Raw genomic sequence first — 24,720 nt, forward strand, 5'->3', positions numbered from 1 at the left:
TGCATCTCAAAATGGTTTATGCATGTTCCAAAGGGAAGTGTTTAAAAATGCTGAATACTTTTCGCGTATTTATTTAGATATTTTTGGAAAGGAAATATATATAAAGTACTATTTTTCGTAATCAATAATAAGCAATAAGTCGTTCCATTATTGAGAGAGATCTTGAATTCCCGCAGTGTTCCGGGAAAGCAAGATCATTATTTGTGTATAAAACTATTCCAGGATTTTTGTATCCCTAATTGATTCCCCAAATTAGTGGAATTTATGACTTTCCACCGTTATTATGGACTTACATCGAGAATCTTCATAACTTGTTCTGTAAAAATCATTTTCGATCTATCTTTCTTCAACAAAAAGCCCTTTCAAAACTGAGAACATTAGTTTCTTTAAACCAAATCGAATTAAATTCTCACAGTGTACGCTTAGTACCAGCAAATGAGATGTCTAGCTTAATGGAAATGCTGGAACTGGAACTGGAGATTTGAGAAAACGAGTGGAATTCGCTTGAAACACATCAAAGTCGCAGAGAATTCACAATCGTGTTCAGTTCAAAACACGTTGTGGTCATCGACAGAACACAATCCGTAAAACGCGCTCTATAAAATCAATATAAATGCAAAAATTAAACTGAAATCTATATAAAACAAAAACAACGATTAAAACGCAAATCTTTAAACTGAAAATCGCTAAATTTGAAATACACTTACAATAACAACAACAAACAAATAAACATTGTTGTTGTTGCGCATGAAAAAACGTTTCAGCGCGTATTAAGCCATTGATAAGCGAGGAGCAATAACACGAGACCAATAAACCCCATCCGCAGCGATTGTTGTAAAAATAGCTTGTGACAAGTAGAAAATTTGTTACACAAAAACAAAAAGCAAGCAAGCCGAGATCAAAATCATAAACTGTAATCGCATAATAATTGTATTAATTTCAAAGTTGAAATTTCGACTTCGACAAGTCAGAGAGCCATCCACGCTTAACGATGAGGCAGCAAAGTAATCTACTGAAACTAACCACGGCTTTAGCGATTGTGGCCTATGTTGTAACGACCACGTACGCCATCTCGAGTACATGGGGCAACATCTCGAATTCGGCGCAATTGTTGCATGTGGAGAACGTCTTCAATGCGTCGTCGCCTGGAAAATATGTGAATCGTGAAATTAAATTTCCCAAAAATGTAAGGAAACTAACCGACTAACAGTGTTTCGGAAGTTTTTGAGAGCAAAGTGAAGTTGGTTGTGGTTGTTGTGTGTTGACAATCGATCAAAACTGTATTGAAATCAGAGTTTGAGATCATAAATTTGTATATTTCTTGGAATTTTCATAACAGTAGGGGATTTTTCGCCTAATCCTTATCAGTGTTGCTTGTCTAATCGAAATAATTTGCACGTACTTGTGAAATTTAACAAAATGTATGGTGTTTTCTACTTGAACGAAATAATCTAAAATTAGTGATTCAATAATTATCTGGCCCTATGGGCCACACTTAATCACCGCTTATCAGCCAGTGTTGCTGTTGTTGTTAGATCTACGAAACAAAAACAAAAATTGCAAACAAATGAGTCGAGATTTCGCACGAAAAGTCGTTGTCAGCGGTTATTTGTTGTTATTGCATAAAATGCTTGCGCCAAAGTTCAATTGTATACGCAAAAATTATAAATGATTTTTTTCAACATCCTTCAAACTTGAAAACTTTAGTTTTCATCAACGTAATTACATTTCTGCAGATTTATATACGCTTTCATTGTTCTGCTTCTTCTTCACACAGTTTTTGTGGTATTGCGCACCGGAAACGTTTCGCAAAAGTCGGTTGGCCTGATAAGCTACGCATTGTTGGCGATTCTAGTGCTTGGAGCGCGGCTCGCTGCTGATTTTGCACACGCGATTCATAAAATTATAAATGTATATAAAATTATATTATATACTTTTGTAATTGCAAATTTTAATCGAGCAAAGCGAAAGTCAGCCTTCAAATTTCACAATTTTATTCGAAAAACATTTCGACGCCTTAAAAAACATGAAACTATGCTATTGCCACTAAGTTCGCCTTGACCGCAAGGTCAACACGTTTTGCGAATTTTTTCATAATTTTTGTTTTTTTTTTTTGCCGAAATTAAAAATAGTTTATTTTCTAAGTGATAAGCTCTACAAGCGAGCACAAGTCATAAAATTGCCAGCGATTTCAAATTAATGTTTCGTAAACACTAACAACAATAAAGTTTAAGCGTGAAACTATTGCGTCTGAGCAATAAAAATACTGTGGCATAGATGAGAGCGAAAGTCCCACCAATTTGATGAACCCATTCCTGGGTATTTTTAGTGTACTTGGTTTTACAAGATACTTAATTTATGTTTAATCAGCAAAATCTTTAAACATTTTTATAAAGCTCCTAAACTAACGTAGATCCCGCGGTCATTGAACCTGCATCAGCTAGGGAAGTAAGTGACGTGTGGCCTTGATGATTAATTATTTTATGTGATAAGCTTTCAAAAGCTTTCAGTAAGGTTCATTGGTTTGCATAATTAATTCTTACAATTTATGAGTATTCTAAAGATCATACAATAGTTTTCAACTAAATTTTTACTGTAACCATTATTCGACAGAAATATTTCTGAATATTTTTACCAAGGTACTATGGTGGATTTCGTAAAAAAAGTTTTCAAAGTGAACCTCAGTTCATGCTGAGGGTTTTGTATACTTTAGTTTCCTCGACTCTTCCAAAATTAGGAAAAACATGACATATTTACAAATCAGCTTTATTCCAGAAAACCTATATTAGAACAATTTCATCTTTTCTTACCAAAGCTTGGAGTTTTAAAAATTTTTACACATCATTGAAAGATTTTTAGGTTATAGAGAGGTTCCGAACAAGAATTGGAACATCCATACTATACACTTTTATAGTGCTGTGATAGTAATATACATATGTATTTACAAAAGCTATAAGAAACTTTGTTGAAATTATAGTTTTTGCTCGTCTATGAAAATTAATAAAACAGTTCAAAACCAGATCTCCCAAACATAGTATTTGACGGATTCATAGGATTTATATTCAACTTTAAGTCCTGGCAAGAGAGCAAAAGTTGAAAAATGTTTCAAAAAAAGTTTAAAAATTGTAAAAATTCATGCTATTTAAAAGTTCAACATGCACGGCATTTCGAAATTTTTTAAAACATTTTCGAAACAGCAACAAATACTAAACACAACCACAATCTTCGCTCTACAAAAAAGCTCTCTCCGTAACTTTTTATATACATAGATAATTAATAAAATTCTCTTCAATTCCATAAAATCTCCGGGTCCGCAGGGCATCGGCAATGGACGCATTATCACCGGCATCAGCGCCTTCGATCAGGTGACAAATGGCACCGGTGGACATGCCACCATCTACTCGGGCGGACCGGGCTTTAATAATGTCACCATCAAATTGCAATCACAATACAATTATGGACTAATATTTCGTGTGGAAATCTATGGCAAATAAGCAATAACAATAACAAATACATTCGAATACAAATTCACCAACTTAATTACTTTATTTAGTAAATAGTTGTTGTTGTTGATTTTTTTTGTAAACTTGCTTGTTTGTGATCATTAGTTAGCGTACTTATTACTTCGTAGAACTAAGCAAAATAAGCAAAATACACAAACAACTCCAGAGAAATGAAATGAAATGGAAGCAAACAAACCCAAAGAGCACAAGAAATTAATGACTTATGTCTTTTAATATTAAACTTTTTAGATAAGAAATTAAACACGTATGTAGTAGTACAATATGTATGTGTGTATATAATGAAAATAAAAGAAATAAATATAAATATTAAATAAGAATATGTCGGATGGAAAATATGTTTCTTGAAGAGATTTATGCATTCTATGAATTTATGAATGTGCTGGGAAATGTATTTTATGTTTGTTGTTGTTGTAATATTAAAAATAATTTCTTCAATAATTTATGGAATGCTGTCAAGGTGACAATCATAGGCCGGTTCGAAGGCAGGACACATAAGTCGGCATGTTTCGGAGACTCGTGGAGACTTAGTAATTAAAAAAAGAAAAACAAGCCCTACAATTTAAAAGAGAGAGAGAGAGAGAGAGAGAGAGAGAGAAATAGAGAGGAAGAGAAATGAAAAACAAGTATTGAAGGGCTACATAATGACAAATCTAATTTGGTTTAAATCGTTCAAGTAGTCTCTGAGGTATAAAATTTAAATTATAAGTCGGCAATACCTCATCCAACGTCTATTTCTTGAACAGATCTTCATGGTTTCAAATAAAACCCTTGTATGAGGGGTTAGCGTATGAGAACTTCTCTTCATTTATTTTAATAAGTCATATAATGAATCGAAAAAAAGTTCCATAACTAACCATATATGTATTTAGTATATAACGGGAAACTTATTGTCAACTGATTTTTTGCTGAAACAAAGTTCAAAGAGAACGTTATCATAATAAGAAACACCGTTGAACTTTCACGCTTTGTGCTTCGTGATGTCAAGTTTGAACAACAACAACAACAATTTTGAATTAAAACGGTTCTTTTTCTTGCTCAGGTTGTGCAAATAATAACTCTTTTTCATAAATAATTTGTTTTCATTTTCATATATTTACAACAACAAAGCAAGTTTACATTAAAATAATCACAGAATTGTTTTCATATTTCAGCACTACAGTTTTTGTTTAAACAAGTGCAATATTTTTTTATTTTCATAAATAAGTTCGCTTTCCATACAACAAAATCTCTTCCGTCTCTTCAACACCACACGCTGCGCGCTTAATTGCCGAAAACCTCAACGGTATAGTTCAAGCCATGATTGCGTGCGGATTTGATGTGCAATGTCACATTGCGAAAACCGGGACCACCTTTGCGCAGTTGAGCATGACCGCCATCCTTGCGCTTATGATCGACAGCCACCACTTGAGTGATGAAGTAGGGATTGTAGGCGTTCTGTAACAGAAAAATAATAAATAAAATAATTTAAATTAATAAAAAAAAGAGTTGAAACTGTATGCGCTCGATATTCACCTTGCCGGGGAATTCCACATCCACTGAGATTACGCGCCACAAGTCGGACTTCCTGACGACCTGTGTGCGGTACAGCAGACGATCGTAACGTCCACGTTGACCCCAAGTGCTGTTTGTGGCCACGCTGGTGACGACTAGCGCTGCCAAGACGCCGAAGGCAATGAGTGCGATTGTGGTGCGTGCTTTCATTGTTATTATTTATTATTAAATAATTATTTAATATTTTGTACACTGTTACACTTGCGTATAGTTCGACTGCAGAAAACTTACTGTTGTGATAACTGTAAATATCTGTCGCTTTTATATAGGTATTTACACACTGATTGTTTTTCACACCCGCACACCTGTCTTATGTACACACTAACAGAGACACTTATTTGTTTAGCCACTTGAAACGCTCTTATGTTTGATCCAGTGTATGATAATAACGGTGTTTACCATGCTTTATCGATAACTGGATACTCTACAGCCAACTTGTTTTGACTTTAAATTATTGTATAACTTAATATATTTTTTTTCTCGCTATCAAACTACTTACCAATATCATGACTTGTTGGCATATTATCAATTTGCTTGGGTGAATCATTTTTCATTGTAAAGATTGCATGCTCACTCCTTATCTTATCAACCAGTGCTCTTCTGTACATAACCGCTTACGTACAGAGCTTTAGTATATACTTAAGTATATATTTATTTACCTGCGTTGTTCGGGGATTCTTTTGCGAAACTTTGACGTGATTTCTTTTTATCTTGTCATATACTCAATCATTTTCTTTAGAATTTTTTTTAGTGTTCTTATGCAACACCCTGTTTAAAGAGTTTTTAGGTTTCTTGAGCCTAAAATTATGTATCGTCGTGAGTTTAGTTAACTCCGTAGCATGATTCATTTTATTTTTGGGTTTATTAATAATACTTTAAAGATCGGAAGTTGTACTTAAGTAGAGATTATGATGGCAATAAAGATAGGAGGGGTTTATTGAAGTGTTTTCTGAAGAGGCTAGCACACTGTTTATTGACACAATAAAATGTTGTTTTTAATGATATTATTCACAATACACATTATCTATAATATAATTATGGAAGAACGATTTATAAAAATAGTCATAACGGAGGTTCTTCCAAACATTATTATTAATTATTCATATATACTGTGAAAGAAACCTTTAGTTTAGCTCTGTAAATGCTTAGACTCTATGATGTTTTGCCATAAACCAAACCGTCTTTGAGCTGATACTGAGATCTGTAATTGATTTCTTGGAATATTTCAAGATTTTCTCGGCAATAACGATTTCGTCTAACCGTCTAGAGTAACCAAGCATTTTCTTTACTTTTACTATTGTTTTCTGGAAGTAATTTGACATCGAGATCTGCTTATGTGAAGAAGCGTTTCGCGAGTTAAAGCAAATGAGTTCCCTTAAGATTATATAAATATTACGAAACCTTAATTTCGAAACATATTTCACTAGCTTATGGCGATGAGAGCACAAAAGCACTTATTAAAATTATAAGCTACCTTCAAATAACAAACCGATTTATGGAGAAGTTCGAAGCTTGTCTGTCATTTTAGATAAGGACTCACTTCATCAATTTTGGATTCATTCTCAAAAATATGTCGACCGTTTCAGGGTGTTGTATTCTCGGGATCATCGACTATATTCTAACAGAACAGACCTATATATTATAGTTCTAGCGGGCGAATAACTATAAACTTCTCAAAAAGAATATATAGAAACTTTTAAGACAATACAACAACAACGAAAAGTATAATAGTCTTTGATTTTTCATTGACAATTCATGTCTGTAGAGATGGAAAGATATATAAATTGGTCGGAATTCTCACAAGCAGATTTAAATTGCACACATTTAAGAAGTAGAAATAAGGAAAATTAATATAAAATGGAACAACTAGTTAGATCCACAATATCAACGAGGAAACATGGCATTTTCTGCATATCAATTGTCATCTCTTCTTAAATAACGGGTTAGTAATAAGATAATCCCTAAAAGAGATTTTACAGCCAATGTGTGTGGCAATCAAAGACAAACAATAAATCCAGATTAACTTCTTTCACAGCAATTCAACTCGGCATTTATGCATTTGCACACAAAAATATAAAATTTTACCACTTTCAGCTTCCGCCGTTGGCAAATCCATCACCATCGAGTTATATGATTATTTTATGATTTTGTAGTTCTCATCATTTCGATGTAGCTTATCAGTGATTCTGTAAATATTTCGTATACGAAAACCACAAAATCTATTTGCAAATTGAAAATTCACAAGTAACGGCAGCAGATGCTCGGCAATCCGGCCAAACACTTGTAAAAATGTATATCAATGTAGCTGCAATGCTCAACAGGAATATGTATGTTGCATGCTTGGCAGTGGAAAAATATTTGCAAATTTACAACAAAGGTTTTGTTTGTCGAAAACCGCAACATTGTGCCACTACAGATGCAACTATATATAGTCTTACTGGGGAAATTGGGTGCTTGAGGTTGCAGTCGTACGTGCTTGTAGTCAACACCTGCTGACGATTTATTAACAAAATGTGCTGGAATAAAGTTTTATGCATTCTCCAGTTGTCATGTATGTCTACTTAATAGAGATGTTATATATATAAATACACTTCTGAGAATAGTTGGTTTAAAAGAATATATACATACATATATACATACACATAGCAATTTCAAGTGCGAACAATACAAGGTGCATGCCCTCAGGATATGCCATAAATATGCAATAAAAATAAATTATTTAATATTTCAGTACAGGAGTGTGCTCTGTCAATTGCTTTGCCTCGTATGAATGTAATGGGTGCACCACTTCCAAAATATTTAAACCACAACTCTTTTATAAAAAAAATGTAATTGTTTATTGTGATTGGATTTCAATTCTACCTTTCTATAATTATACTTAAAAACTAATTTTGTCTTGCATTAACAAAAGGAATATAATCCATTCGATATAGCATAGAAACTTATGGTGTGCCATAGACAGTAACCTCACTGTTGATACCAAAGCCGCGTTGTGACGTAAACCTTAGGGTGATAGTGGCTGAACCTAGTGCCCCACTTGTTATTGAGACAGCGGGGCTTTTTCCCATGCGTTTGTTGTCTCTCACTCTGATGCCTACGACTCTGGCTGTTGCAGTAGCACCCTAAATTTTGAATTGAAATTAAAATTGAAATTACAATTACCATTACAAATACAATTACTAATACTTTTGCAATTATAATAAAAATCGAAATTAAAATTTAAATTAATGTAAAATTACAATTACAAATTACTATTACAAATACAATTACCATTACAATTACCATTACTTTTGCAATTCTAATAAAAATCGAAATCAAAATTCAAATTAATCTAAAATTACACTTACAAATTACCATTATCAATACAATTACAATTACCATTACTTTTTCAACTCTAATAAAAATCGAAATAAAAATTCAAATTTATGTAAAATTACAGTTACAAATTAAAAATTACCATTACAATTACAAATTACCATTGCAATTACAATTCAAATTATTAAAAAAAATTAAAATTTATAAATTCTCAGAACGACTTATACTTTTCTTAACTATTTTCCAACGCAAAACATGTCCACTTACCGTAAATGTATAATCGGCAGTCACTACTTGACCCAAACGAAAGCGCGCTTGCACTGTAGTCAGGCCCAATATTGAGTCTGTAGGCGTAATAACACCAAAGACTTGCTCAAAACCTTTCTCAGAAGAGAATACTTGACCAAATTGTCCCAAGCGCAAGTGCTCTTCCACTGTATCAAATACTTGCTCGACCGCATTCGCAGAACCGAATATGGCGGCAGTAAATATAACTAAAGCACAAACTACTTTCATTTTGTAAAAACGAACTATTTCAAATATGAAAAACTGAAATTTAAATTTTTAATTTCGTGTGATTTCGTGTGATTTCGAGACCGCACTTTACTAATTACACTAAAGCACTGGCGTTGCGTTGATGTTGCTTTTTTTGCGTTCGCTTGTCAACTGTGTCACTTGCCACTAGATGCTGCACATTTTATACCAAAAGAGATACCTTCCCGATATCTACGATTGTAAGCATTTCATAGATATTTCTTGTTGTTGACCCAATAACCCATTTTATAGCTTATTACGCCATTTTACCACAACTATTATCTCGTTGCGGTGTGGATGTTGCGAAAAAGTGTTACAATTTGGGTTTTTGTTGCACAAGGCAAGACATTGAAATGTTGTTGCGTAATGATATTTGTTGTAGATGATTGGAAAAATATATCATTGTAAGTTCTTTCGTATGGGTATCTTATCTACTATTTGGTAGGCAGTGCTTTTGAGTGTTCAGTATTTTCTCAACTCATTTGAGCTTTAAGAATTTTCTACAGAATAAGCAATGGAATTATGCGTTACATTATAAAAAATTATATAAAAATAACTGTCAGAAACCCAAGATATCCGAACACATTCATTAAAGGGAAATGTTTGAAGAAAAAAGATGAATAGAGTATCTTTTGCTGTTATAAAATTCTTCTAACGAGAGTATATTGCATAAAAATCTAGTTCCGAAATTTCATAATCAATATAATAATAGCAATCTCGCTCTCACAGCTTTTTTGCGCGAAAGTTCTACTTAAGTTCACCTCAAAAGTGTTAAATTAAATATTTTATTTTATTATAAAAAACTGTTCACTGCCCATAGATGTCAATAGTAAAATGATAACCATGACCACGTTGACTTTTTAGATGTATAACAGCGAAATCCATGCCTGGTCCGCCGCTTTTTAGGGTTGCATGGCCACCATCGCCATCAGTATAGACATCTGTGACGACAATTTGAGTAATGGTGCGCGGATAAGGAATACGATCGGTCTAAATACAGATAAAACAAAGATATTTATATTTACAGAAATGCAAAACAGAAACAGAAACAGAAAATGGAAACAGAAAATGGGAACAGAAAATGAACAGAAACAGAAATTGTTTAATAAAACTAAAAATAACAAAAAAAATAAATAAATAAATAAATAAAAAACAAAATCAAAATGATGAAAACAGAAACAATATATATATTTTTACAAAAAGCAAAACAGAAACCGAAAATGAACAGAAACAGAAATTGTTTAATAAAACTAAAAATAACAAAAAATTGTTTAATACAACTAAAAATAACAAAAAAAATAAATAAATAAAAAACAAAAACAAAATGATGAAAACAGAAACCTTTAAAATTTATAGTTAAACAGAAACAGAAAATATATAGAAACTAAAAATAACCGGCAACAGAAACAATAAAAAAACAATACAAGTTTTTTATTAAGTTCGATTAAAAAAATGTTTAAGTAAAAAATAAAAGGAAATTTTAAATAATAAAAGTGGAAACAGAAACCAAACCAGAAAACCGAAATAGTTAAAGATAACCAACTAAATGTATATGTATTGACCTACCTTTTGTTTGAATTCATAATTACTCGATACAACGCGTAACGGTTTGAACGTCTCTTTCACTATCTCACGCTTAATGAGTACGTCACGTGAACTACGTGCACCCCAAATTACATTATGACTCTCTGGTACTGTTGCCGGCTCCACGAACACATTCTCGCTCAAACCCATCGCAATACAAAGCAAAAGCAATATTTTACGCATATTTTATACAGTAGTTAAGCGTGTTTAATTGATTTCGGAAGTTTAAACTAACAGAACACAGCAAAAAATGTATATGCAAAACCGGCTTAGTTACCTCGTTCAAGCTTAAAGCGATACTAAACTAGGCGTAATTTGCGACGTCAACTTTGAGCTGCTTAAAAGGCGAATATACAATGCTTATCAAAACAAGCTGAGCAAAAATTAGACGAATAGCATTCATAACAGAAATCGCAATTTGTGTGAATTTTTTAGGAGAGAGTAAACGAATTCTTAATTTAAGTGGGAGAATTGTTAAGTAATAGCTAAACGTTGATAGCATATGTATTTACATATATAAATTCAACGCCCACAATTTGTTTGAGAATGAATTTCAAGTAGCGCTTGAATTTGTTATTGTATTCGTTTAATGGTAGTACAAAAGCAAATATTTAATACAATTTGATATATATTTGTATAGACTGACTTCAATCACAGCTAAATGCAGTAGCTACTATGCCAGCTCAACAGCTCTTGAAGGTGAAGGGTTACATTTCACATTAATTTATTTTAAAAATGTTTTCGTTTGTTATTTATTTATTTTTTTATGTGTCAATTAACAATTTGAATTTAAGAATCTATTTCGTGACGCTGTGGCACATTTATCATCTATGCCGCACGAACCTTAACCCACAAGCCATTAACAGCATGTTTCTAATGATTGTGTTGTCACTTAATACGCCTTGTGTGTGTGGTCATAAATTCAAGTTTAACATTGATAAATTTGTCCACTTGCAACGCAGCGCCAACGCATCTCTATCTCTCTCTTATCAAAGTGCATTGAGTGCACACGTAGTTAAAAGCGCATTTACTGGCGCCACGCCTATCACCGGCTAAATATTAATTTAATTTCTCATACCATTGACATTACTTATGCCCCACATGCAGTCGTAATTAATTTACATAAAGCGGAAAGAATGAATAACAAGGCTTGATTAACCTGCGTAAGGTACATATAATGCTATAAAGAAGTAAGAAGGTGCTGAGTACGGGTGTAACCGAATAATTGTTATAGTACTTTCTAAATTTGGAAGGTTCAGAAGCGAGGAAGTATGCATTCAATATCTGTTCGATGGAAATCATTATTTTATAGGTTTAGCGTCTAGACCAGGGTTGACGAAGTTCTGAATCACACAATCCTCTCTGTTGTGATACTTGGATTGCTTAATTTGTGAAATAGTTATAACACTTTATAGCTTTTCGCTACTGGTGACTGATCCTCTTTGAAATTTAGAACTACTTTACCGATAATGTGATCTTAAAATAAACTCTCTGGAGAGAAAACTATGTTTAATAAACTTTATTTTTAATACAATCCGATATTTTTTTTCATCTTTTTTCGTCTACCTTTTTAAGTGATATATCAAATGTTATTATTTATATTGTTCGTCACTTAAGACAGTGTTCCAAATATTCTGACCACGGCGCGCAAAACGTTGTAGGCATACCACGATGTTACCAATTGGTAATCGCCCTTTGGAAATGGCAACACATTTGTCAATAAATTATCGATGTGACTAACGGGTAGCACATTTACTTCAATGTCATGCTGGATAATTAACAAAAAAATAAAAAAAAATATATTTATACATATTCTCAAATTTTAAACATCGAAAATACATAGCTCTAAATTACATTGTAAGGACACGTGTGATTGATATTGGAGTACTTGTGAAACAAACTGTGCAGGAAACGCAGCAAGGGGTTGCCACCGGTGCGCAGAAATTTGCAACTGTCCACTGTGACATTGTATAGGAAGGGCTTATAACCATTGGCGCGCTTCAGCACAGCAACGCCAACCTGAAACATGAAGCATTCACAGATATGCAATATAGATATTGACTTAATGGAAAGCGAATACCAACATCTCTGAGTTCACTTTACTTACTGATATATTGGTTATTGGCTCTTTTGAATGAAAATGATTTGCCGCCGATAGATATTTGAAAGTGCGATTTACTGAGCGTATATAACAGTATTTAATAGAGTTGTAAGTCTTGTCCATGGCGTCGCATTTTATATTCGTGAAATCCATTTTTCCACTCACCTTAAAAAACATAGTACACTTAGCAATGAATATAATATTTTTCGAAATATTTTTCTCAACTAACCAAAGCGCAGAGAACGATAATGGTCCAAACTCTATATAGCGCGTACAGATTTAGCGGCATTTCGAAGCTTTAAAGTTTTAAAGTTTATTAAAAAAAAAACATTAAACAAACTAAAACCGATTTCTAATTGATTTTTGGTCTTACCACCCCTGTAACCTAGGCTGACTACTCTACTATACAACTCATATAGTAGAAAACTATAGTCACAACGAGATATAAAAAATAGTATTATTTTTTTCATTTTTGTCTCATTAAAATAATCACATCGCTAATTACACCAGAAGTTCGAGCAAAAAATCAAAAGCAAAATGCCCTCAATTACACCAAAAAAAAATTAATTAAATTTGAATCATTTTAAAGCAGCTTAAGTCGACTTTAGCTATTTTTTCATACATTTTTCTAGTAAGAATTAGAGCAAATATTTTATCTAATTTTTTATCAAATCTATCGTAGTTTCTTTCGTACTATGTTAATCTACTGTTTGGCATAAATCACTATGTTAAGCCCTGATGGAGTTGTTAAAAACAACTGAAATTGTCTCGATCAACTTATATTGACTTGGCTTATTTTAAAATATTGCCAGAGTTTATGAAAAATAATTTATGTTTTTATCTTCTATTCTCATCTCTTATTCATAAAAGAGTATTAATATATCACAAATGAAATGTAAGCATAATCTACGGTTTAATATTCACTTAATTTTTCGAACTTTTTTGTTTTAACTACCTTATCATTTTTTCAACTCTTCTCACTTGTCACCCTGTCCCAATTGCAAATTAATATTTTTTATATTTCAAGTTTTGTTGACACCTTAGCAAAGATCTTCCTCAAACTACACGATTAGCTCGTACAGTATAGTATATATATATATAGAGTGTAGTAGTTCACTCGCTCTAAAGCCGATATTATCAGAACTATTTTTTTTATATTCATTATTTTATTTTCATTACAATAATACTTTGATATGTATCAATTAAAAACACATTTGTAAAAATTTTGGGACGAATAATTGTTTTGACTAACTGTTTTCTATTATTTAATGATAAACATAACACTGATTCTAATTTTTTTTGGAACGTACATACCGACATCACTATTTTTTTACCACGAAATGACGTAGTTCTAATGTTATCGCTTAAAGAAGTGTCTACTAGGGCTTGAAAAGATAAAGGCAAAATTTAGCCAGCAGTTTTTTTATTGCGATTTTAGACATTTTCGGACTGTACGATGAAGTAATATGCTTATATGAAAGGCGCGGGGCCATGGCCAATTTTTGAAATATACCCGTCCCTACTCTGAGCCGCGGTACTAAATCACACTTTTATAATTTTATATTGACATGCGATGGGCCTGTATTGGTCCGATTTCGCCCATCTCAGAGTGCCAGAAAACGCGAGAATCAAAATAGAAAAGAAAATGTCTCAAAGTCAATGACAATTTTAAAGAAATTTATAAAAATTCATTAACACATAATCGAATTTATGCTGATAGCGCCAAGAGAGAGCACAAATTGAAATTTAAATGTTAGGAAATTAATCACACGATTACAAACGCACAAGTATACGGATACTCATATATATAACCCAGTAGGAAATGTTTGTGTACTATTTCTGCTTTCGACAGGAATACTGTTCAATGTTATTAATTTTCTAAGAAGTATAAATAAACAGCCATTTTCGTTTCGATGGATAGAGAAAACAATTTTTTATGGTCCCCGAGATAGATTTCATATTTGTACTGCAGTTTGTGATACCAAAAATAGTTGAAGTTAGACCTAAAACTTCTTGTATCGAATAAGTCTTTGAACGTTTGGACATTTTCTTAGACTGTTAATTAATGACTAAGAGTCTTATATCGTTTTTAGACAGGAGCTAATTGATCAATTTACCGTCTTCCGCTCGATTTAAAGATCGATTTATCATACAAAATATAATTTCCATTTATTTTAAATTGTATTTAAATGGACTTGAAAATTAAATGCAACTCTGCGACAAAGACATACTACGAACGTATCTTTATCTGCGATTGGCTGAATTTTTTGATAAAAAAAGCTACGGTAGATGTCGATGCTGTAAAATAATAATCAGCTGTTGAAACTTACCAACTTCTTATGATAAAAAAAAAATAAAAATGTATAACAGCTAATCGGTTATCGAGCAGCCGGCAGTATAAAAGGAAAAAAAAGGTTTCTCAATAAAAATTTAAACTGATCAATTAATTTGGCTGTCTAAAAACGCTATTAGATAAGTCTGAATGAGTGAAATCACCTATCTGAGGGAAGTTTTACTTCGATGCTCTAGATCGAGGCCAATATGTGATGAATTTCCTACGGGCGTTCTGCACTCTCACTCTCGAATATATATGTATGTTCAAAGACCTTTTTAGTTAGCTCACAATTCGTTTCATTAGACACACATGTTAATTGAACACATAATTTAATTTTGAGATAATACAAAGGCTCACACAGCATATATACATATATTTTAAATTATATACATATATTATAGTATCCGTGCTTCTGCGTTCCCATTGAACCAAAATGACAGTCGATTTTAAAAAAATTGTTTTATCAAAGATTTAATCTTGCTTTATCAGCTAAATTATATACGCCTTTTTGGCCGGAAATAAAATTTCACGTTTTTCGATCAAATTATATTTTATAATTATATATAGCTAAGTGTAAAGTATATATAATCTAATAATAAACAAATTTAATTCCAACAGCCTTTGCTAATTGACCTATAATAGTGTATACCGCAGCAAATAGTCACTCCATTATTTGTAGTACCAACAATATCAGTTCGAGAAGTGAGCAATTTATTTACCACTCACAAATGATAAGCGCCACTTTGTTATTGTTATTGTTATAGCTTTTATTGCTTCCTCATCTGCAACAAATCAATTCTAGCGTCTACGAAATGCTGCTCACTCACACACTAACAGAATTGCTATCCGAGACGATTGTCATCGTCTGCTACGAAATTTTTGGTCATTCACAAATGCAACAGCAACAACAATAACTATTCTTGAAATTTCCGCTTGATTTAGTTGTCAAATTGTACGTGATTACTTGGTTCTACACTCACACGTTCGCATACATATTTACCAATACTTCGTTTCTTCATGCTTTTTTGTGTAGTCTTTTCTTTAGATTACATACCATTTTTTTTTTATATTCTGATACGATTTGTTTCACTTGACATTTCCAACTGACATTTACACATTTGAGCACATTTGTCTACAAAAGTCTTTGACAAGAGTTTTGTGCTGCGCTCTGTCTGCCAATGGGTCTGCCAGCTTTTTGCTCCACGCTCGTGTATTTGTCAATTCATTGTTCGGTTCATAATCGGCGCTGGTTCGTACATATGTAAATGCATGTATTGTCTGACGCTTACTTGTTTGTCTATTGGCCCTGTCACTGCATTTTAGCTGTCAATTTTTCATTGCATTTTGTTTTGGCTTTTGGTGACAAGGGTCGTGGAATACTATCTTGTGTAAGAAGAGTGCTTTCTTTGGGGTATGTTAAAGAATTTAGTGGTAACAAAGAGTTTGTACGACGAGATTTTTGATTTTAATTCATTTACCTTGGTTTTAAGAATAAAAAAAAAACTTTATTCCTCGAACATTTATGAAGTACCGCAATATGTATATGTGTTTCTTCAAAAGCCCAATTATCTCAAATCTTCTACTTCTCTGCATACAAATTCTTGTTTCCATGATTAATTCCAAATATTTCTCTCTTCATCTCCTTCCAGCTGCCTGGGCGTGAAATCACCGTTCATCGAATTCAGCAACGACATAGAAGTGCTCGCGAACAACAGTGTTCCACTCAATATCACCAAAGATGAGCAGGCTCTCATGCATCAGGAGGGTTTACGCAAATTGGGCACATTCATAAAGCCTGTCGATTTGCGTGACTCGACGACGGGTTTCGTGAAAGCCGATCTAACCAAAAAGATACCGAATGCCGCGGCGAGCACGAGCAGTAATGCTCATTATGGTAGCGGTGGCGTTGTTATGGCGCAACGAAGACGCCATCCGATACAAGAAGAAATGGATCAAAAACAAATTATTTTACTTGATGAGGATACCGATGAGAATGGTTTGCCCACAAGTTTAACAGATGAAGATCGAAAATTTATAGTGCCGATGGCGCTAAAGAATGCCTCACCAGATCCGCGTACAATGATGGCCACACAACGGCTGATAGGTACCACAACACGTGGCACATCAACGACGACGACGACTACAAAACGGCCCACAACACCAGCCACACCGGAGTTCGCTTCGAATATTGACGATCTGAAGAAGCATATTTTATTTTTGCAAAATCTTACGAAGCACGATAGTAATTTCCAATCGAAATTCGTTGTGTTTCCAAGTCTGCAGAAAGAACGGCAAAATACAGTTTTAGCGCCAACCACAACGACTGCGCGTCCATTTCGCTCCATTTTTCAGTATTCGGCGCCCGTCACACCGCCTACACGCCAAACGGCCTTTCCGAATGCCGCGAAATTGCCCGGCGGTCAACCTTTCGGTGGCTACTATCACAACGACGATGAAGACGATGGCGGTATGTCGGTGTTTCTCTCACAAGCGGGCATGAATGCGCGCGACAAAATTACAATTGTGCCACAAGTCTTACTACTGAATGATCAGACGATCAAGAATGATACAAACGGTGGTGGTAGCGGTGATGCGAGAAGTCGCAATTTTGATAAAACAGCAGCTGGTATGCCACAAACTGTGGCCGTCACAACAACGACCACACCAGAGTCTACAACACCTATGACCAGCACTACACCGCGACGACCCACCAAAAAACCGTTGTGCATACGCAATCCAGACTCGCCGAAATGCATACGTCAACGTAAGCGCGAAGAGCAGCAACGTCAACGGCACCGCGAACAATTGCTACGCGAACAGCGCGAATATTTGAGACCACACTATGAACCCTATATACAGACCCTGAACAATACCAAACGTTTTGCAGTTTCCATTGAGATACCCGACTCTTTCAAGAAACATTACAACGAAAGTGCGGAAACAACGACGTTACCCACAATACGTATCGATGAAGGTGAATTGCAAGTGCTTTCACGTTCTAAACGTTCGCATCATAAGCGTCGCAATATAGGTGGCGGTCAACAAGGACGTCGCGCCGGAAGTAATGATAAAATCGCTGCTAAATATAGTACGAGTTACTTTGAACGTGATACCGTTATAACTGGAGCGCGTGATTTTGTTGTGCCCAATGCCGATCAACTGGCTATGTCATCGGTAAATGGCAGCACTCCAAGTCCTACGGTACCGGCCTATTCGGAGCCAATCGATTTGAATCCCGATAATTGCTATCAAGTTGATGGCATGACATACGGACAGAAGAAACAGTGCGTGCTGCATACGAGTGTTATGCCGGCCATAAGTCGAGGTGCTAGAGCGGCTATACAGGTAAGTCGAAAAAAGAAGATAGATATAATTACACTGTGATGTATTCAAACAATTTATTTTATAACGATGTAGAGAAGATTTCCATTATACGATTTCTCAGACCGTAAATGATCTTACAAATTTTATTAATTTCACATTTTGAAAAACGACATAATCCACATTTTGAAAATTTTCACATTCCAATCGATTTTTTTTTAAATATTTCGACCAACAGCACTATCTAGCGTGTAAAATAATACAATAGATATCTATACTTTTTCCATGTTCATCGATTTATTTAATTTCTGGCATAAACCAAAACTGTTACATTCAAACCAATGCTAGTTTGGGTTCTCATTTGTACCGAGGCGTAAGTCCAACCGGGACCACCAGCTACCAAAGTATTTACTGGACCTGTACTGTTCTGGAATTGGTCATCCAAGTAGATGGCGCTAATCACTTTGTTGTTGCTCTGATACTGCAATTATTGAAGATAATCAAAACTAATTCAAAATAATTGACTGAGTAATGTTACAATTGGCCTATTCAAAGTGGGACCAAGATGGCAACAAAACTTAACTGGCTCGGAAGGCAAATCTGTGCTAATTTCTTTAAGTAACTTACCGACGCTGGTATATCGAAGTAGAAAGTCTGCGCAATATTTCGCACAGCTGGATGGAATACACGTGTATTGAGAATTAGGACATCGGTAGAATTGCGCACACCCCAGGTCGAGCTGGCGGAATAAGCCACGGCGGCGATGGCGAAGAGCACACAAACTTGCACAATAACCTTCATTTTGTTTAATAATTTTTATCTTTGCTATTTGATATCAGCTAAAATACTAATTGCTTGAACCGCCAGGAGTTACTGTTGATTTTGACCAAACTGTCTTTGCTTTATATACTTTTAGAATGTTTGGTTCGTAATTTCTTATCAAACGTTATATTTCTGAGAATCCTATTAAGCACTGATAGGTGAAATTTAATAAGTGAATAGAGTTATCAGTGCCTTTACGGGTACTGATATTGGGTTTAATAATATTTTATGGCATCTAGAGAATAATAAATGTTTCAAATTTATTTATGATTTGACGACTGTGTACTGGCTACTAAGTGGTACTTTTTTACTTATCATCTATCTGAAGTGCCGGAAGAAATTTGTACGGAACTTCTATTTATAGATGATTACCTCTTATACCATTGCAAATAATAGTCTTATCTACTTAACTCTTAATTGTGATCTTTTGACACGTGTACAGATAACATTTGTTTAATTTAGCGAATTTAATACGAAAGCGGAAGTCACAGGTATTTAATAATAATAGGTTATAATAGCATAAATAATCTAATATTTGATCAAAGTATTTTTTTATGTTAATAATTGCAGAATAGGGCTTCTAAAAAATTCAAAATATGAGTAGAATCTACATTTTCCTATTAATGCAATGGTGTATAAAATTTTTCGGTCAAGCTTATAAGACAGATGCAATGGAGAGCCAAACTTGATCTTCGAAAAAAAAATACACGACAATTTATAAAAAAAATACTCGACCCCTTATAACATGTGTCGTATAAGCTTGACGAAAAATTTTTACATACCATTGAATTAAGAATACATCTAGATTTTCAATTTTTTGTTTAATCAATAATGATTTTTAAGTTATTTTCTCGAACTTCGTATTAAAATATTTCGATTTTGGAGGCTAAATTCGAAATCGAAGAATTCTCGTTTTTTACTTATGACAAAATCTCCCGGAAAAAATTAGTTTAGTCTAATAGCCAGCCGAGTTTTGTATAGTTCCATCCAAATCCAAAAATCTATTAAACCGATACATATGATATAGATTTCGAGCTCCGATCAGAGCTGAGGATTATGGTTTTGGTAAAACGGTAGAGGCTCAGCTTAAACAGAATGTTAGACCTCCTGTCCCTATACTAGAGATATTGTCTTAGGTTAGAAATTTGTAGAAGTTTTCCTTTATCACTATAAGTACAGTGAATAAATTCCAATGTTCAGCTAAAGAACTATGCATCAAGAACAGAACCCAAGTATAGAACCCTAATAAAAGAACGACATAAACGATTAGGAATAGTCTCGCTTGTTTGTATCCATGAAATATTTCACATAATAACTGAAATATGCGAAAGGAGTTCTGAAACAACATGAAGGAACTACTAAATCAATATTAATCAGAACACATTATTAACAGGAGAAATACGCATTTAATTTCATTAAGATATTTCACAAACTAGCCGACATAAAGTCCAGCATAGGCAAGGAGATTCTCATGTTGGTCCGCGATTTTGAAAAAGTATAGTTTCGAAGGATCTATTGTGCTAAACTATCCACTGTTTAATTTAAAAAGCTAATAAATGTTAAGATGAAATCACACACGAAGTAGGCGTGGTATTAGTCTCTCGATTTCATTTATTTATTTCAAACTGTATCATCTTATGCTATGAAGAGACGTTTCCACTAAGTTTGTTCGAAATAGAAATCTTGTAGAGTCATTTCGTGGGTGTGACAATAGTCCGATATTTATTTTTATATGTATATATATTCTCTCTCCAAGGATTGGACAAACAAACATAGCGTATACATCTTTCAAACCTATTTAGATTTTCATCAATCAGGGGTGTTGTGGAATCTAAGACAGATTTGCTGAATGTCAGAATGGCAAACCAATTCTGATTTTCATTGGTGTAACAGAATCTGATTGGATTTTCGTCTTTTCGAATATAAGCAAACCAATATTCGAATCAGCTGTTCGGCTATTTATTCATGGGGAAAAATTAGCAAGACATGTCTTTGGAATTATAAATTGGCAATGAAAGTAAATTGGCGAATAAATTAAAGTTTTAAGGAATCACAGTAATTCGCTTTATGCTCAAAGGAAGTCAAAAATAGTAATTATTTTTATGTAAAAATGTACCTATATAAGTGTATATATACAGTGGAAATTCTCTAACTCGAATCACCATAATCCACAAAAAAACTTCGAGGAAATTTGTATAGAATTCCATTTCAATGCCACTTCAAGAGTTCGAGTTATAGAAATTTGACTTATGGAAGGAAATTTGTATGAAATTTGATTTTTAAACGCTATTGCCAATTTAAAAGTTCAAGTAATGGAGATCTTGGAGTTATGGAAGTTCCACTGTATATTGTTTAACTTTTATATAAAAAGTTAGATATTTCCATTATCTAATCTGAATTACTTATTTTGTAAAATTCTTAGAATATTTTATTTTTATACTCTCGCAACAAAGTTCCTAGAAGGTATTATAGTTTTGTTCACATAACGGTTGTTTGTAACACCCAAAACTAAACGAGTTAGATATAGGGTTATATATACCAAACTTTCTGCAGTCGTTTTTTTAGCCACTTCCTAATACAGTCCAAAAATGAAAGAAGTCGGATAATAACCACGCCCACCTCCCATACAAAGATTAGGTTAAAACTTACTAAAAGTGGGTTAACTCACTAACGAAAAACGTCGGAAACACTAAATTCACATAAGAAATGGCAGATGGAAGCTGCACTCAGATTTTTTTACAAAATGGAAAATGGGCGTGGCGTTGGCCACTTATGGGTCAAAAACCATATCTCAGGTACTACTCGACCGATTTCAATGAAACTTGGTTTGTAATAGTTCCCTTACATTCCAATGATATGTTCTGAAAATAGGCCAAATCGCTTCACAACCACGCCTACTTCCTATATACCAGAACTTTGAAGACAATCTGAATCGTTTACTTTACAATATATAAAGTAAGCACTAGTGAAGATATCGGTACAGAACTTTGCACATATACTACATTTATAGTGTGGCAGCCCCATTCTAAAAATCGAACCGAAATCGGACCATAGGTTTTTAAGGTCCCATATATCGAACACGAGGATCTCGGTGCTTCTAACCTAATATTATGGTTTCCAAATTTCAATGGTCTTTATACAATATATGTGACGAATATGTGGGTCAAATTGTGTATTATATAATATAAATAAAGTTAAATAAATAAATTGCGAGAGTATAAAATGTTCGGTTACACCCGAATTTAGCCCTTCCTTACTTGTTTTACGTTGAATTCAATAATTACGTCATTTAGCGTTGTTATCTTATTTTTTAATAATAATTATATTTTTTTCAAAGCGTTTTAACGGCAAATCAAAATAAATTTGAACAAAATATCTCAAATCTGTCAGCACTGAAGCTCTTGGTTTGTTTCTGATAGTTAAACCGATAAAATTGGTTTCCATGACACCTAAAACCAATAGAATTTCTGATTCCAAAGCATAAAACCAATAATATCAGAATTCATGACACGAACCAGAATTTTTTGTCGATTTGAATTCTGATTCCGACAACTGTCAGATTCCACAACAACACTGAATATCTGCATTTTCAGGCGACATTCAAATTTTTACTAAGTGGACTTTGAAAAACAAGCATCTTACCCATATTAATCAAATACAGATGTATATATATATATTATATTTATTTATATTGACCGTATCAGCACTTAGGGGTTTAAATAATGAAATTTTACAAATTTTATTAAATTTATTTAATTATTTGCCATAAACAACAAGTGTTACATTTAAACCAAGGCTATTTTGAGTTCTCATTTGTATCGAGGCATAGGTCCAACCGGGTCCACCAGACACCAAAGCATTTACTGGACCGGTACTGTTTTGGAATTGATCTTGCAGATAAATGGCGCTAATCACTTTGCTGTTACTCTGAAACTACAATTATTAGAGTAAATAAAAATAATTTTAAAATACAATAACTTGGTTAGAAAAACAATTTCTAGATAATTTCTTATGTAACTTACCGACGCTGGTATATCGAAGTAGAAAGTCTGCGCAACATTTCGCACAGCTGGATAGAACACACGTTTATTGATAATAACGGAATCGGTAGAATTGCGCACACCCCAAGTCGAGCTGGCGGAATAAGCGACCGAGACGATGGCGAAGAGCGCAAAAACTTGCACAATAACCTTCATTTTGTTTATTAATTATTGTCTTTGCTAAATACTTAAAAACAGTTAATATACAAATTGTATGAAGTGTGTATAGCCAATGTTGATATTGATCAAACTGTCTTTGCTTTATATACTTTTAGAAAGTTTAGATTATGACTTCTTATCAAACGCGATATTTCTAAGAATCTTATTAAGCACTGATATGTAAAAGTTAGTTAGTGAAAAGAGTTATCTGTATCTTTATGTGTATTGATAATGAATTTTATAAGCTGTTATGGCATCTAGACAATAATAAAAATTTTAAAATTTATTTATGATTTGACAGCTACAGGTGCTTTTACGCTTATCACGCTTGTCACCAGAAGTGCCGGAACAAATTTGAACATAAATTCTATTTAGAGATGATAACCTATTATATTTATTATGGCAAATGAGAGACTTATCTGCTAAATTACAGATTTGTGGAAACGGAAATAACATTCACTTAATTAGATGGAATTGATTCGCAAGCGGATATTATTGATAGTAAATAAATAATTCATTTGATTGTGAATCATCAATATTCGATTTCTCAGACGACTGGTGATCTTGGTAACTTTACTAATTACAGCATTTGAAAACGCCAGTTTCTTCTCAATTATTTAACACTTGACATCACAGCACTATCTTTCAATTTTTGTTTTCATTTTTAAACAAATCGATCAGTAACTATATTTTTATGATTATCACGACCACAGCACCACCTAGTATGTAAAATAAAATAACAGAATCACAAAATTGCTTTACACATTTTCTTCTATTTATTTATTAGCCATAAACAACAAATGACACATTTAAACCAACGTTATATTGAGTTCTCATTTGTATTGAGGCATAAGTCCAACCGGGTTCACCAGACACCAAAGTATTCACTGGGCCCGTATTATCTTGGAAAAGATCTTGCAAATAAATGGCGGTAATCACTTTGTTGTTGCTCTGATACTGTAATTATTGCAGTTAATCAAAACTAATTAAACAAATTGATGGAGTAGCTCTACAAAGGACCATTTCTAAATGGAACTATAAACAATACAAACTTAATTGCGTCGAAATTAATTTAACTTACCGACTCTGGTGTATCGAAGTATAAAGTTTGTACCATATATCGTGAAGCCGGATAGTACACCCGTTTATCAATAACTACGGTATCATTAACATTGCGTATACCCCAAGTCGAGCTTGCGGTATAAACGATTGGAACAATGACAAATAGCACACCAACTTGCCAAATCGAATTCATTTTGTTGACTGATTCTTACTTTTGCGATATACAAATTGCATGCATTCTAAATATACTTATGTATGTATGTAAGCTTCTGATTAGAGACAGACTTTCTCTGTTTTAAACAAGTTCATTGACAGTTTTGATTATGTCTTATCAAACATGCCCCTCTCTGAGGTGCAAATGCGGGTCAAATA

The 24,720-nt window shown here is 33.5% G+C and overlaps 9 protein-coding genes across 17 annotated transcripts in view; 2 read left to right on the forward strand and 7 right to left on the reverse strand.

Moving 5' to 3' along the window:
• LOC128922610 (uncharacterized) overlaps nt 1-24,720 on the reverse strand; it is a 367,146-nt gene that overhangs the window by 211,054 nt on the left and 131,372 nt on the right. The window contains exons 1-4 of one of the 3 annotated variants that reach the window (XM_054233713.1): nt 12,839-14,432; nt 12,616-12,774; nt 12,363-12,527; nt 10,930-12,276 (exon numbers count right to left, since the gene is read on the reverse strand). The exons of 1 other annotated variant lie outside the window; for it this stretch is intronic. In XM_054233713.1, coding sequence (XP_054089688.1) covers nt 12,121-12,276; nt 12,363-12,527; nt 12,616-12,774; nt 12,839-12,898 — 540 coding nt within the window. In that variant the 5' untranslated portion in view covers nt 12,899-14,432 and the 3' untranslated portion in view covers nt 10,930-12,120. Of the gene's footprint in view, nt 1-10,929; nt 12,277-12,362; nt 12,528-12,615; nt 12,775-12,838; nt 14,433-24,720 lie in introns of those variants that run through there. One more of the 3 variants, XM_054233714.1, reaches the window with a different exon arrangement.
• The window catches only part of LOC105209321 (protein Wnt-5), a 205,090-nt gene that overhangs the window by 96,048 nt on the left and 84,322 nt on the right, over nt 1-24,720 (forward strand). For 3 of the 4 annotated variants that reach the window (XM_011179676.3, XM_054233708.1, XM_054233709.1), the window contains exon 3: nt 16,594-18,289. In XM_011179676.3, the coding sequence (XP_011177978.1) occupies nt 16,594-18,289 (1,696 nt within the window). Of the gene's footprint in view, nt 1-16,194; nt 16,356-16,593; nt 18,290-24,720 lie in introns of those variants that run through there. The other variant, XM_054233706.1, reaches the window with a different exon arrangement.
• LOC105209319 (probable salivary secreted peptide) lies at nt 547-4,880 on the forward strand. The gene is made up of 2 exons (XM_011179674.3): nt 547-1,186; nt 3,318-4,880. Exons 1-2 carry the CDS (start codon nt 992-994, stop codon nt 3,492-3,494), a joined length of 372 nt encoding a protein of 123 aa, XP_011177976.1. The 5' UTR covers nt 547-991; the 3' UTR covers nt 3,495-4,880.
• LOC105209317 (probable salivary secreted peptide) lies at nt 4,594-5,314 on the reverse strand. The gene is made up of 2 exons (XM_011179672.3): nt 5,037-5,314; nt 4,594-4,958 (listed from the first exon to the last, which is right to left on the reverse strand). The coding sequence occupies exons 1-2, from the start codon at nt 5,223-5,225 to the stop codon at nt 4,785-4,787; spliced, it is 363 nt and encodes a 120-aa protein (XP_011177974.1). The 5' UTR covers nt 5,226-5,314; the 3' UTR covers nt 4,594-4,784.
• LOC105209316 (uncharacterized) lies at nt 7,889-9,064 on the reverse strand. The gene is made up of 2 exons (XM_011179671.3): nt 8,658-9,064; nt 7,889-8,197 (listed from the first exon to the last, which is right to left on the reverse strand). Exons 1-2 carry the CDS (start codon nt 8,904-8,906, stop codon nt 8,018-8,020), a joined length of 429 nt encoding a protein of 142 aa, XP_011177973.1. The 5' UTR covers nt 8,907-9,064; the 3' UTR covers nt 7,889-8,017.
• On the reverse strand, nt 9,696-10,818 carry LOC105209315 (probable salivary secreted peptide). The gene is made up of 2 exons (XM_011179670.3): nt 10,491-10,818; nt 9,696-9,914 (listed from the first exon to the last, which is right to left on the reverse strand). The coding sequence occupies exons 1-2, from the start codon at nt 10,689-10,691 to the stop codon at nt 9,732-9,734; spliced, it is 384 nt and encodes a 127-aa protein (XP_011177972.1). The 5' UTR covers nt 10,692-10,818; the 3' UTR covers nt 9,696-9,731.
• On the reverse strand, nt 18,539-19,159 carry LOC105209314 (uncharacterized). 2 transcript variants are annotated; one of them, XM_011179669.3, is made up of 2 exons: nt 18,893-19,159; nt 18,539-18,740 (listed from the first exon to the last, which is right to left on the reverse strand). In XM_011179669.3, exons 1-2 carry the CDS (start codon nt 19,064-19,066, stop codon nt 18,567-18,569), a joined length of 348 nt encoding a protein of 115 aa, XP_011177971.1. In that variant the 5' UTR covers nt 19,067-19,159; the 3' UTR covers nt 18,539-18,566. The 2 variants fall into 2 exon arrangements, with proteins under 2 accessions (XP_011177971.1, XP_011177970.1); XM_011179668.3 differs by having other exon boundaries at nt 18,539-18,746; nt 18,893-19,156.
• LOC105209313 (uncharacterized) lies at nt 22,754-23,371 on the reverse strand. Of its 2 annotated transcripts, none has more exons than XM_029038510.2 (2): nt 23,110-23,371; nt 22,754-23,014 (listed from the first exon to the last, which is right to left on the reverse strand). In XM_029038510.2, exons 1-2 carry the CDS (start codon nt 23,281-23,283, stop codon nt 22,844-22,846), a joined length of 345 nt encoding a protein of 114 aa, XP_028894343.1. In that variant the 5' UTR covers nt 23,284-23,371; the 3' UTR covers nt 22,754-22,843. The 2 variants fall into 2 exon arrangements, with proteins under 2 accessions (XP_028894343.1, XP_011177969.1); XM_011179667.3 differs by having other exon boundaries at nt 22,754-23,020; nt 23,110-23,367.
• LOC114803646 (uncharacterized) lies at nt 24,040-24,592 on the reverse strand. Of its 2 annotated transcripts, none has more exons than XM_054233717.1 (2): nt 24,368-24,592; nt 24,040-24,237 (listed from the first exon to the last, which is right to left on the reverse strand). In XM_054233717.1, exons 1-2 carry the CDS (start codon nt 24,539-24,541, stop codon nt 24,070-24,072), a joined length of 342 nt encoding a protein of 113 aa, XP_054089692.1. In that variant the 5' UTR covers nt 24,542-24,592; the 3' UTR covers nt 24,040-24,069. The 2 variants fall into 2 exon arrangements, with proteins under 2 accessions (XP_054089692.1, XP_028894344.1); XM_029038511.2 differs by having other exon boundaries at nt 24,040-24,243; nt 24,368-24,568.

The sequence above is a fragment of the Zeugodacus cucurbitae genome, chromosome 6, assembly GCF_028554725.1.
Source record: "Zeugodacus cucurbitae isolate PBARC_wt_2022May chromosome 6, idZeuCucr1.2, whole genome shotgun sequence".
Lineage (NCBI taxonomy): Eukaryota > Metazoa > Arthropoda > Insecta > Diptera > Tephritidae > Zeugodacus > Zeugodacus cucurbitae.